The sequence below is a fragment of the Aulostomus chinensis genome, chromosome 8, assembly GCF_037954235.1.
Source record: "Aulostomus chinensis isolate RoL2024-O1b breed Wild chromosome 8, RoL_Achi_v1.0, whole genome shotgun sequence".
Taxonomy (NCBI): Eukaryota; Metazoa; Chordata; class Actinopteri; order Syngnathiformes; family Aulostomidae; genus Aulostomus; species Aulostomus chinensis.
The window spans coordinates 12,633,242-12,647,798 of record NC_141327.1 but is presented as its reverse complement, the minus strand read 5'-3'; the positions used below and the strand labels follow the sequence as shown (position 1 = coordinate 12,647,798).

The window sequence follows — 14,557 nt, the reverse complement described above, 5'->3', positions numbered from 1 at the left end:
TAAACACACCAAATCTGATGTCAGCAAATACCAGTGAAGTTAGTTTGGTCTGCACTGCCGGTTTCTTGGTTACCTACTTCCAGCAATACAACTCTTCATGATCATAAATAAATGTTATTGTGAAATGTGTATTACTCAACATAAGCTAGCATCAAAATACAAAAGCAAACATATGTCCAACACTGAAAAATAATGTTTTACTACATCAAATAGGTTGTTCAAAGTAATATATATTGTTTGATAATATAATTATACACCACGATTGTGATTTGATGCATCGTCCGGCAGTCGTTAAATATCCATATGCATGAAATGAAACAGCAGCTTTCCTGCAGCACCCAGTGTCGGGATTGGCCCAGATATTATGAGTGTGGTGGTGTTTTCTTACAGGCGTAAATAATTTTCAAACAAGAAAATGAAAACTGAATCCGTCAGTGAAGGTTGGGTTACAGCTCTGAACTAATGCAAGATTAAAAGCAATGGATGGACTACTGACTGGATGATTCATTCTGAATTTGTTAATAAGCTAAGTGTGCAGCACGACATGGATGTACATCTCTCATAAATATTGCATTCAAGTACTCAGCCAAGCCAGAGTGTAAATAGTATTTCACATTTGAAAAAGTCATATTCAAATAATTTACGAGGGCCTGATGCTGCTTGTAGATGTTAATGCAGAATTGTTATTGCTTACATTTGTCAGTAAAGGAGATTGGGCCTCAGGCTGGTCAGTAACAGGTAAATTCTCAACATATGGACCGTGCTGTTCAGAATGAAATAAACAATGTTGCACCTCAATACAAACATAATACGAAACAAAACAAAACACAGCAACACAACAGAACCATACAGCATAATTTGAGTGAGTAAATAGATCCATATGACTACACCCAGGTGGATGACAATGATGAGCCGAAAAAGATCCATAGAATGACAAGGCACATGAATAAGGTACAGCTAATGACAGCAACAGTAGTCAAGGCTTTTATAGTGTCCTTTTCCACTGTAGTACCATTTCTTGTACTTTTCATCTCTACAGTTTTTACCTAGCCATCTAAAAACAAAGGTGTGTGTGTGTGTGAGTGTGTGTGTGTATCCTACACTTGCCAGCGTTAAGCAACAATGCAAAAGCTCTTGAAAAAGATAATTATACTCATCCAGATGTAAGCTGGCTCCTCTGCCTCAGTCTTTATTTCATCCATAAAGTTAGGACCAGAGGCAGCACTATACCTTGTGCTGAGATTTTTCTGAATCATAGTAAACAAAGTATCTCAGCTTTGAAAAAGCGCTGCACCTGCAAAGCGCTCTCAAGCGCTCCTAGCTAGGCCTTTTCAGAAGGGTAGTTCATCATGGTTATTATCCCTTGTGGGCCTCTATGGGCAATTCATGGCAGCACTGACAAAGATATGTGCATATATGTGATTTCACATGGTGTCTTCCGGCACCTGGAGGGTTGAAGGCAAAAAATGTACAGCAAAACCTGAACACGGAAAACTAGCGGATTCCCTCCACCGATATTAAGGAGAATTAAGTGAGCTACACTCTCCAATATGCTCATGTATAATATTTTCAGTTTTATCCAAAAGACATGTCTTACACAGCTGTCCTGCTCTTTCCTCCAGAGACAATGGGGTGCCTACCCTCCACCAGTGTGTATCAATGTGTGTTTCATTCTAGTGTGTGTGTGTGTGTGTGTGTCTGTTCCCATTGCTTGTATTCCTGAAGGGCCCCAGATGGGTACGCAGGCGGGCAGCTCTGCCTTTTGGCTTTGACATGTGAGCAAGCAGCCAGCCAGCCACGGGTCACTGCACCACACCTTTCCTCCTCATCCACCCTCCTTCCTCATCTCCACTCCCCAGGAATCACGTGCACACCCTGCACTTCCCTCCAAAATCATACAACTTTCTCTCATTCTATTAATAACTATAATCAACATGAAAAAATATGATTAAACAACTAAAAAAACTGATTGCTAATAGATACACTATTACCCATCATGTGTGCATTGCTCTCCTTCCACCATAGCAGCATCAAACGGTCTTGAAAATATGTGAAACTGCCTCCAATGTGATTGAAAGTCAGTCCTTTTTACAGAAGCACTTTGAAAATCTCGCTGTTGGTATGGGAAAGCTGCCCACCACAGCTCTCACCCGACCTACGCAAATCATATGTACTTCACTTATATCAGTGTAGCTCATAACGGCTCAGCACTCACCTACCTCGTCCTTGTATCATTTATACACACACACACACACACACACACACACACACACGCAAACAGCATGTGCCCTCAGATGGACGGAGGGTGATGCATAAAAGGCCATACAACCCACAGTGTGTAGACAGACACATCTTCATATTTCTGCTATACCTGCAGTCAAAAACTAAGCTTCGACAAGAACCTCTTTGATTTTGCCTCAGTATGATGTGTAATGGCAGCCACAAGATTTAATTCCCACATCATCAAGATGACAAGAACAATCAGCCGTTTGAACATATTCCAATGACTCTGGAAGGATAATGTGAGGGACTATTGTGAAGATTTTGTGAACAGGAGCCCAGCTGTGAAAAGACAAAAAGCTTCTGAATAATCTTTAGTACACAACTTCAGTCTCATGAAAATAATAGATTGCCTCATCTGTTATGGTGATAAACTGTTTATTGGGCCTTTTAAATAGAAAAAAGGACCTTTCATTTAACACTGACATACTGACGTTTAAACAGCGACACAAGTTACAGCATGAGAGAGAGCGATAAATACAACACTGAACCTTGCCTCATGTAGCAAATATTTTTCACACTCAGTGGTCAAATAAAGATTTTACATCTTTCCTAACAGGTCACACGCAACCTAAAATGTTGCTTGATAATGGGGCACTGAGATAAATTGTTTTGACTACATTACGGCATGCATTTGAATGAAATTAATGGCAAATTAAGTCTGAAAAGTGACACAGAGAAAACTATTGTTTTTATAATGAAATTAGAAACAGCACAGAGGAAGCAACCCCGGTTTCTCGAGTCCCCTAGAACCAACACTGTTAGTTGAAGCTCATGCAATGAAGAAAAAATAATATAGCTGCCCTAGATTCCAAACTTGTGAATACATAAATAATGGATAACTTCTCAGGCCAAGATGTCTGACATAATTACTGGGCGTGCTCTTAAAGGGAGGGTCAGATTTCCAGGCCAGATAACAGTCAATAAACTTCACTTAGGCAGATCCCCCACTCTTTCAAACCCAGTCTAACACACATACACCCTCCCAATTTGACCCACTTCTAATACATGCAGAGGGAGAGGAAATCTGACCCTTCACCCAGTTATTACACTAATTACACATCACTAATGTCCGACTCAGTGGTAAATCTCCTAAACTGACATGCAAAAGGAAATTAAGACATTATTACACAGGCCTCCTTAAGGAGAAAAGAAAAAAAAACCTTCAGTTTGAGAGGGAGATCTATTGTTTCTCCTCTGCCCTACTACTTCTCTGGAGTCGGGGCTCATTTAAAGCAGCTGTAAATCACGATTCTCATCCACGTCAAAGATTAGAGGAATGATAGCGTATTTTGTTATGCAAAGCCTCTTTTAACGTGGTCTAATCCATGTCCGTTGAGCAGTACATTCAATCAATGTCAAATTAGCACATGAGAGGGTAAAAAGCAATTAAATTAAACATACTAAATGTGGACACACGTGCAGTGTAAATCTATTTTTTCATAGTCAAGATGATGTTTGTTTTAACGGTGTAAAATCTAACTTTAGGGTGTTGAACACCTGGAATACAACGCTATAAAGCAGTTCCACTTGGCTTGATTTTCAGTTGAATGAAGCATGTAAATAAACCTAAAATGTGTATCAGCAACAATGTTCTCTGTGTGTGCTCACCACCTTTGTTTAGCGGCTAGCTGAGTTAACAAAGAGCAGGGTTGTTTTTTATGCTAAGGATGCCTCTTCTAGGATTCTCTGCTTTTCCACATCCCCCACTCTCTTTCTCTCATTCTGTTCCACAGAGTGGGGAGTCATTCTCTCCCTTTCTCTCTCACATGACTGCTGTCAGGTAGCACCCAAGGTCACATGTTCAGCCATACAGACAGTGGAACCTGACTGAACAGCTCTTTTTAATATGGGAAACTACTACTCACTGGGTCTGGATTTAGCCAGCAAATATATTAGAGGTTTCTCTTTTGTACAAAACGTGTTGGCTTGTGATTTGTCAGTCCTACCATCATTAGTACAAGTACTGCTTATTGATTCTGTACTTTCATGCTGTTGTTTGTTTTAAAAGAAATTAAAATCTATTGTAGTTTTCATACAGTTGTGCATTTGCACATTTAAGGCAGGTAAAGACTTTGTAAGGACTGTGATCGAAAGTAAAATACATTAAAATAGTATAGCATTTGAGCAGAAGTAAAAAGCATATGCTGGGTTTTGGTATACATACTCATGTACTACAGAGGCAAATGTTTGAGAGTTGCACACTGACAACAGTGTGAAAGTTGTATGTTGTTTTTGCTGATGCACTGGTTTGTCTGTTGTGTTTCTTTGTGCATGCGTGCACACACACACACACACACACACACACACACACACACACACACACACACACACACACACACACACAAGATTAGTGAAATCTTTTTCCTACAGCCACTGTAGGATCTCTTTTCCCGACTGATGCTTCCCTCATCTTCTTTATGAAATAGGGACAGATGGGATAGATGCAGGGTCTGGGTGAGATAGAGACCGAGGGAGATATAGAGAGTGGGGGAGGAGAGGGGTGCTCTGTCTGTGTAATCTGCCCAGAAACTAGCCATGGGCACAAACCAAAGCCGGGCTGTCAGGACCTCTACAGGCTTTAACAACAGTGATCAACTGAAATCGACTCTGTTTGTTCCAATTTGCCACTTTTTTGCCAACTGACATATGATTCTGTCAGTTACCAGTTTGTTTTACAGTGTTGCTTTGAAGAAACTTACAGCAAAAATTGTTAAAACGTTTGGGACGATTAAGATCTGAAGTGAACCGAAACACATAACACATGAATGTTATGCATGAGTGGTGCCACAGCCCCCTACCCCTACAAGACTAAGAACCATGTTCTAGCCGTGCAGTGACAAATGTCAGTTTTGATAGTGTGCATATTTTGGTAGCCTTCACTCCATGTGATCGCAACTTTTTGACCTTACAGTTAATTGCATTGAGTTTGCTGTGGATGCTCTCTTCCTGTTTACTCAGGCCCATGTCCTACACACCTGAGTTATTCACTTGTCTTGTCCTATACACTCCAAGTTAATGCTCAAAAGATACATTTGACAAACAGGGATGAGGACTAACAAGAACGCTCATCTCACACACACACACACACACACACACACACACACACACACACACACACACACACACACACAGACACACAATTCACATCTGCAGAATTGAGTAAACATTACCAAACACTAGACTTCCACTGGAATTTTGACTGATGACCTATATTCTGGTTAGATGGAAGGGACCAAGACAGAAATGCAGAGGGGTGAAAATTCATTCCAGCATGTGGGTGGGTGGGAATACGACTTTGATATTTCTGAATATGCAGGCAGTTGTGACCTCAATCCTAAAACGAGATTCAATGTGTGGAGGATGAGCAGTGAAGCTTGGTGTAAAAATGCATATGGATTTTGTGCTGAAGTCACACTGCAAACTGAAGGCAATAAAATGCAAATGGGGGTTTAAAATCAATGAGGACTCTCAGTTACTCAAATGGCCCAACTGATCCCATGGCCACAAGTGGTAAATAAAGTAAACAGTTGAACACCAAGCAGACCAATGCTGTTGTCACGCTTAACCACTGAGGCTGCTCAGAGCCACAAACAGCATCCGTCATCATGGCGCATAGCAACAGTGCAAAGAAGGGATGGACGACAGAGCATGTAGTGATGAAGCAAGGAAGGGAGCATTTGAGAGAAAAAAATAACATAATAGTACAGTAATTTACCCTCTTCTAGCAGCTGACATAAGCACGTGCTCCCACACACGTGAACAAAGTTCACTGGAAGGGGGGCATAGAGACTCTGGGGCTGAAACCCATCACTAACACATGGATTAGTTCACACGTGCACACTGCCTTTTAATCTGCTCCACTGACAAAGGTTGGAAGAGAAACAGAAAGAAGGCAAGAGACAAAGAGATGGAATTAACAGAAGGGATGACCAGAGAAGAGCCAGAGAGATGTAAGGATGGATGGGATAGAGTCAAAGGGAAGGAATGTCAACTAAAACAAAAGAATATTATCTATATTCATGCACACATACCCCAAATCCTTACAGTCACATATAGACATCAGGGATGGGGTGTTTAATTCATGCTAATGTATGTTTACATCTAGAACATTCTGTTTTAAAAGTAGCAGGTAGTAATAGAAAACTAGTAAAATTCATAATCAGAAAATGAAAATCTTGTTACTTGTTACTAACTCCTCTTCTTCTCCGGAGCCTTCAGGTTCCCCACATCCGAGATCCCGGGTGCTGCTGGAGGAGGCTACAGAGCCTCAAGCTGCCACCTGTAGCTCCACCTGCTCACGTCCCCGTCTGTCCATCAGTCTCTTCCCTCTCTCTCTCTCTTTATCTCTGTCCCACTCTTTCCCTCTGTATATCTGTTTTTGTCCATTAACTGTCTTTGTCTCTGCCCCACTCTCCTGCTCTCTTTCCCCCCAACCAGTCTCCATTGAGCCTGGATCTGCTCAACGTTCCTGCCTTTTAAAAGTTACGTTTTCGTTGTCGCTGTTGCAGGATGTGCTGCTCATGGAGAATTGTTGGGTGTAGATTCATTGAAGGAGTGTGGTACTGGACCTGCTCTACTTAAAGTGAAGTGTCATGAGATAACTTTAGATATGATTTGGCGCTATATAAATAAAACTGACTTGACTTGACTTGATGTATCAAAATGCATTGACAACAGTTTCATAGTTGAACCATGATATTATACATTGAAACCAAATTTCTCCTCTAATATGGATCATGTTACTTGATATCAAATCTACACACCGTTTACTGCCCACCTGTACAACATGATCGGCAACCACTGGCTTGAACCATGGACAGTGCATTATATCTTCAGTGTCTCTAAGGCCATCTGTCATACAGTCTTTCACCTAATTCCACCCCCCACACACTTTCCTTTGTAGCCTTGTGTGATCTGAGGGGTGAGGGCACAAGCTCTGGATTAAACTCCAATATAGCCTAGCTTCTAAAATCGGCCTGGTGTGAAACCCCGAGGTTCATGTCAGTGTTGGCTCTGGGGGATATGATGATTGTGCTCTTTATAGCAGTAAATGTGTTTCAATAATCCGTTCCAATATCCAACAAAATTGTGTGACAGTCCAAAGTTAATCGTAATTAACACATTTTTGATGTGTTTAAAATGTATCTCAAGAGGGTATTTTTCAAGTGTTTAATACAGTTATCAACATGGAAGTAGAACTCTATGCTTACCTTTCATATGTAATAAATAATAAACCAGACAAAACCATATTAAATATTGTTCAGAAACCCTTAAGGCATTTAGTATAGGACAAATATGCTCTAATGATCATATGAAGAAGTCAAGCCCAACAGGCCTGCTTAAAGCACACATTCAGTAATAGGAATACTCACACAACGTAGGCTTAGGGTGTAAAACCTACATGCATGTCGGTCATCAGGGTGGGATTTAAGTCAGCAGGCTGCTGTTTAAAACAGTTCAAAGGTATTCATCATCAGATTTGATCACAACAGATGATCAGACTGGTGTTTTTTTTGTTTCCTACTAGTTCTGCTTTGTGGATCATAGGAAATAACCATCAATACAGCTGATCCTGGGGACTGATTTACTGCACACATACATGGACTATGGATGACAGAAAGCATAAACAGAATTACTACATATCCCTGAGGTCACCAGCTGTCTGTGTATGTGTGTAGGTTTTGGAGTATAAAATCAGCCTGAATGTATTGAACTCATTTTCAACTGTGTTTTACTAAGATGAGTTCCTTGCCACTCCTCTGTCTTCATAACAATCATAGACTAAGCATGTGACCCCCACTGCTGATCAGAATGATCCAATTACCCAGAGGGAAGTGTGATTTCTGACTGAAGTCCAATAATCTCTGTCGTAGTGTGTTGTAACTGCTCGGCCACTTTTGCTCTCTGGTCTTCATTATAAGTCGTGTGTCTTCTTCAGGTCACCAAAAGAGAAAGTGGGGTAATCTAGTGTTAATGTGTCCAAAAGCAAAACATCAGCTGTAGTTGTAGTTACGAATTACAAATACAAATACAAATTCACATGTCCATAAACAGAGACCCAAACACACACATATGCTCACTCCGCTGCGTGTGTTTAAAAATAGAGACTTAATTTGCTTAACCCAGTTGGCACAAAGGCCATTCCACTGAAGTTGGACTTCATTTTTCAATGTGACAATAATGACTCCTCAGTCTATGCTAGGGTGATGTGACAGGATGTGAAGCAGCTATGATGGGAGTAAGGGGTGGTAACTTCCCTCACTGCTTAATCATTTCACTGCTCTAATTGGTGCACGGCTAACCCATATGATTGGTCAGAAGGCAGTGTCCCCCCCCCCCTTTCCCCCAGCTGTACAGCTAAAAATAGACACCAGATTTAGCCTAATTGAGTGTAGTATCTACAACAAGCATCCCATTTCCCTCCTTTCCATCTTCGTGTCTCTCTTGCTTCCTACCTCCCCCTCCTCTCCTTAAGGTACAGATTAGCTCAACCGCTAACGTGACAATCTGCTCCAGGAAGCAGGAAGGAACACGGGACCGTTTCTTCCTGGAACAGTATGTAACAACAGCCTCGTCCATTTGGTCCAAAGTGGGCTTATCAGCCACCATGCCACAATACTGTTAACAGCACAGGTTGAACAGCACATTGTGCGGGAGGTACTTAACACCACCACACAGCTTGAACATACAGTCACATTCTAAGGTGTATTAATCTGAACATCTATGATACAATATTTCACAGAAACTATTGTTCCTTGAACTGCTAAAATTAAAGCAAGCTGACAGCCAGACATCCCAGGGTTTAACTAAGTCCATATGCCTGTCTGGCCTTGTTCCATTTGGTTACACCTTCCTTATACAGAAAGCTGCACAGATGCACTTTTGTAGGATAAGGGCAAGGCAACTAGGCGCCAAGATAAGATGAGTCAAGGGTCAGAGGAGCAAGACAAGATAAGAGTGATGTGTGAACCTTCAAGCGCCAACATCCAATCCCTCTGTATGGGCCTTTCTACAGAGCAACAGAGTAGAGATGGGTTCTCAGATGAACAATGGCAACCTCTGATTTTATAATGTCAGACAGTGGGCTACAGACAAGTCCCTTACCTGTCCTTTGTAAATTCTTTCAAGTACAAATACTGTTTATAGATTTAACAATCAATTTTAGATAATAAAAGATGTCTTAATGCTGCTCCATATAATTTCATAAGCTAGGTTCTCCTAACTATAAAGTTTTGTAAGAAGTAAACAATAGGAAACCTTAATTTGATGAGATGCTAACATTGCAAAGGGTCAACCAAATTCACATTTTTCATCCTTTATTGAGTCCTCCTGCTGCTTGTTTTTTTTGGGGAGGGATTTCGAATTATTGGAAAATTGCTGAGGGAACCTGGATTTTCTTCAGGCCTAGGTATTCTTTCATTTCTGTGATAATCTTAGGCAAAGGTTTCTCTTGAGGGAATAGGATTGGTCCACTGAGAGAGTCAATTCACAGAAAACTTTTACAGTCAGAAACCTGGCAACCGAGCAGGCAGGCAAATCCCTGAAGAGTAATTCACTCCTACATCTCACACCCACATGGCACAAGAATGCAGGTGTAAGTATATAGTTGTCTAGGTTGAAGAGGCACTGTTCTAGCCACAGCCACAAATTGTCTTCATTGGACTGTTTGCAATGACTGATAACGTCTCATGTCTGTGACTCAGTTAATTACAGGGCAGAAATGCTCACACTGACACACTGAGCGTGGATCAGGCTTGCGTGCTGCTCAAAGCATCCCTTAGTCAGGTGTGTTTGGCCTATCCCTCTGCTCATCCCATCAGCCAGTCAATTACTTCCTCGTCCTCTGACACCATTGTTTGCTAAGCCAAAGTCAAGCTAGGCTATTAAAGAGTAGCACCGGGTGGCCTGCAAGAGGGGGGTGGATGGTAAGGGGGAACGTGCCCCAACACGTGTGTGTGCTCTTGCTGGGTTCACCAGACCAAAGATCAAGTCCCTTAAGCTGCTTTTCTGAGCCAAGAAAAGCCTACAAGTCGTCACGTTGGTCAGAACAAATGGTCCCAGTTCGAGGCCCTGCAGTAGAGCCCGAGAATAGGCTGCACTCACTCAGCAGATAACAGAAAGACCGGTGAGGCAGTTTGGCTTTCTTCAAACAGCGTTAGCACAGCCAGAGAAAATGTAGCCCAGGCTTTTCATGTTTGACTGCTCATCCAACCCTGAGGGCTTGAACAACAGTACTCGGTTCTTAGCCCACCGGTTAGAAAGAATAGAAACACGTGAAGGGCTGCACTCCCAATAGAGAGATGTACCATAAGAAAAATGTGACACCTACTCTAGTGATATTCATTGGTGAATTTTTATTGTTTAGACTCTCACTAAACCTACAGTCGCCTACAAGGCTTGTAGGTGTTACAGTTACATTGAATAGGAAAGGCTATATATATGTGAAGTCAAAGGATTCTCTGAAATCTTACAATAGGTTCTTACAAGCTCACACACAAATGAGAAGAAGCACCTCACATAGACATAAAGACACACTCAAGAACACCCACACCAATCCGTAGCTGATTGCATATGGGGTGTGACTATTTTCATTTACCATTTCACATAGAGATGAGCCAAAACAAATGTAGTGAGAACTGACTGTGCTGTTGCTTCGAGTCATCAGACGACACCTAAAGATGACAAGCTCTAAATTCTTGAATGAGCCTTCTTAATGGTCCACAGTCAGTAGTGACAGTTGTTTAAAAAGAATCCACAACTCCTCTCGTAAAGAATCAAGCAGAAAAGCCAACATTTCTTCTAATACCTCTGACACTAAGGAAAAATAAAATTTGCTCTTTGTATTATAAGACTGGCCTCAACAAACAAGATAAAAATGAACAGATGGAGGTGCTTTTTACTGCAACCTGCTGTCTGTTGAATTAAAAAAAGATTAACCAGAGTTGTTTAATATAAACTCAGAACAACTGACCGGAGGATTTTAATGAATATGTTGAAAGGAAAAAATCAAATAGAGGGACGTGCGTGTGATCAATGCGGTGGATTAACACCTTACTAAGTACAGTATAATTTAGCTACATGAGGAATTGAAATAGGCTTGAGGCATATGAGCACCAGAGCCACCATGTTATCTGGTCTTGTTGCACAATGTGAGCATCTGCAATGTCTGTTCTTTTTTACTTGTCCTGTGGTCTCTGCTTTCATGACAATTTTACTTGTCACACGGCTTGTTAAGACCTGTGGTGTCCATTCAAGGCAACACATCTTAGTAGCAGGAGGTACAAGTGCTGAAAAAAGTCATTGTCGTGCTGGAACACTACAGAACTACAATTTATAAGACTTGGAAGTCCGCTGAGATGGAATGAAAGCTGCTGCTGTTGTAGAATCATGGTATACTGTAAGCCTGACACACTTGGGTGAACAACTATGCCTGATACATATAGCTTACAGTGGGGCATGTTCCTGAAGGGAATAGGATTAGAAATGGGGAGGGGGTATTATAAATTATTCTAAATGTACTTCTAAAAAGATGGATTACCATTTCAATTTTTGCCCTCTTTCTTTGCTAATGGAAATTTAAATTAGACTTGTACTGTCCAACTAAGTGCGAGCTTGTCAAGCTGAGGACTGAGGGGGGACAAGATATCAGTGAATCTGAAATTGGCACAGTGGTGTGGTACAGGACGGCCTGTTCTTGTCCCCCTCTGCTCTGCGTGGACCAGCAGAGTGGAGCCAGGGTCCCAAGGAAGGCGAGTATGCAAGTTTCAATGGATGTTTCACTCATGACAGGAATGAAAGCACACTGATACAAAATAAAGCTGTCAAATTTGTTTTATTATGCATGGAGTTTGATTTCACTGCTTATTAAATGGTTCACCTAATGGATTATAACTCTGCAGTAATCATAATTCATTGCTACGTACGTCTACAGCCAAATCAGCACAGATTCATTCTGTTCCACCATTTTCACTCGTCTGTTCTGACTGACTGAGACAACTATAGGGCAGAGAAGCAAGCAGGCAATACTACACAGGCTGGCTACAAAAATGTGGAAGGAGTAACCAAAACAGCCTTCACACACATCATGCTGTAGGAACAAACAACTGAATTGGCCTGTTTTTGGTTTTTTTTTGTGTGTGTAGGCGGAACACTAAAAAATGCAAACCAGCAAGGGAGCTGCATTCTGCCAGGGCCAGTCAGCCGACCGGCTGGCCTTGCGCGGCATCGCATATGAGCACCATGGTGACACATCAACTTTGGTCTATATTTAACTCACTGGATCCAATGTTCCCATCCTTTTAGTAGAGGCTGCCAGGGAGGATGGCATGAAAAACAGGCGAAGTAATATGTGATTACACTGAATGGATCCAACCTTCCACATCCTTTTGCTGCACCAACACCCTCGGAGATAATGAAATGGAAGGCGAGGTTTTTTTTTTTCTATTCGCCATAAATCCTGAAAGTCTAGCCACTCTTATTTATGGTGTCAAAGAAAGCTCTTTATAGATTGACTCTTGAAGCTCGCTCACAGAGTATAAACACCGGCAAGCAACCTATGTGGGTGGTGAACTCAATCTGATAAAGACTTCTAAGAAACCAGTGTTCATGCTCTCCAAAAGACGGTGTGGTAAATCATCACAAGCCAACTTCCCTATGAATACCACATTTCTTTCACAGTAGCTAATGTCTTGAGTGAGGAGATATGACTGTACAGAACCACACACAAGTGAGAAAATCACTGAGAGGGTATTTAGTTCAGCTGACTTTGTTGCCAACACAACCTATCAAACAAAAACCCCATCACAAACAAGCACTGAACTTTTGACTATAATTCCAGCTCTGTCTGCATGAACCCTTATTTTCCTGTGCAATGCAAAGTCCTTAGGGACCAAACTGTTTTGCACAACTCAAAAAGACGGTGTGGTAAATGACACAGAACAGGAGCGTTCAAAATAGATGAAGTATCTTTAACTGAACATAACTGGTTCTAACGACCTGTTGAAGAAGAAATGCTTAGTTGAGGATGAGCAACATCCTGGAAGGACACAATGTCAAGGACATAATGTCAGAAGGACCTGTCTGGACAGGGTGTGCATGTGGCTGAAAACTTCCTCCTGATTTAAAGGTTAAATATTTGGAGAGATTTAATGCCAACTCACCTATTCTTCTCCAACTCATTATGTGTGGACCTGCAAAAACAGAAAAAAAGTTGAAATAATGAATTCAAACATACATGTGGCATCTTTTCCTGAAAATTCAGCACACTTATGGTAGGAGTGTAGTATTAAGACAGTAAGTGCATGAGAGATACAAAAAGCGAGAGGCACAGCGACTTACTGTATAATGTCAAATTTAATTTACGGATATATCAATTAATCCCAAACAGGAACAACCATAGGCTCAGTGTACTGTCATCAATACACGAGTGTGAAAGCCAGGCATGAACAATCATCTCTTCCTCAATAATGCACACAGCTACAGTACTCTGGGAGGGTGAGAGTGAGGGTGAGGGTGAGAGTGAGGGTGCGTGTACGTGTGCGCGTGTGAGAGAGAGAGAAAGACACTGCAGCCACTTACATTCACTGAAGTTGACACTGTGTGGGAGTGTGTTTGTGCACCGGTGTGTATATGCGTGTTGCTGCTAGGAAAGGATGTACGCGCACACACACACACAAACACACACACACACACACACACACACACACACACACACACACACACACACACACTGCATGCAGCAACCAAGGTTCAGAGCTCTGTTAATAATGTAAAGTGAATCAGCTGGTCTCTCAGAGTGTCTCTGTGTGGCAACATACTGATGGGAGCACAAGACCCCCTCCTGTGCTTAAATGGCCAAGTTCCCATCCACATTGCACTCCTCTTTGCCTCAGGAGACCCCCTCTCTCTACCGAGGGTTATCAATACTGCAATATATCTTCTCTCTCTTTGAAAGCCATGATGATGTCAACCATTTGTTAACTGTGAGATAATCAAGGTCAGATGGTTTAGTCAGAGGAAGCACCAACTGTCTAGTAATGCTTTTAGGTTTGTAAAAATTGGCCCTGGTTCAGAAGAAATAATTTCTCTGAGATTAATTATTGATGCCAATAAAATACCATATGTCTGCATTAGAATACATTACTGTTCATGTAATTGTGTATGCAAGACTGGCTGTTAAGTCAAGTGTGGCAGTAGATTGGACTTAACATGACAAGGTTTATGGGCTGGTTGACGAGCTGCTATCACGGCAAAACAGCAGGACTCACATGTCAGT

General features: G+C 41.6%; 1 protein-coding gene across 2 annotated transcripts in view; it reads right to left on the bottom strand.

Annotated features, from left to right (window-relative positions):
• mxi1 (max interactor 1, dimerization protein) overlaps positions 1 to 14,557 on the bottom strand; it is a 31,788-nt gene that overhangs the window by 9,915 nt on the left and 7,316 nt on the right. For both annotated transcript variants that reach the window (XM_086211029.1, XM_086211030.1), the window contains exon 3: positions 13,443 to 13,472. In XM_086211029.1, the coding sequence (XP_086067155.1) occupies positions 13,443 to 13,472 (30 nt within the window). The remainder of the gene's footprint in view (positions 1 to 13,442; positions 13,473 to 14,557) is intronic.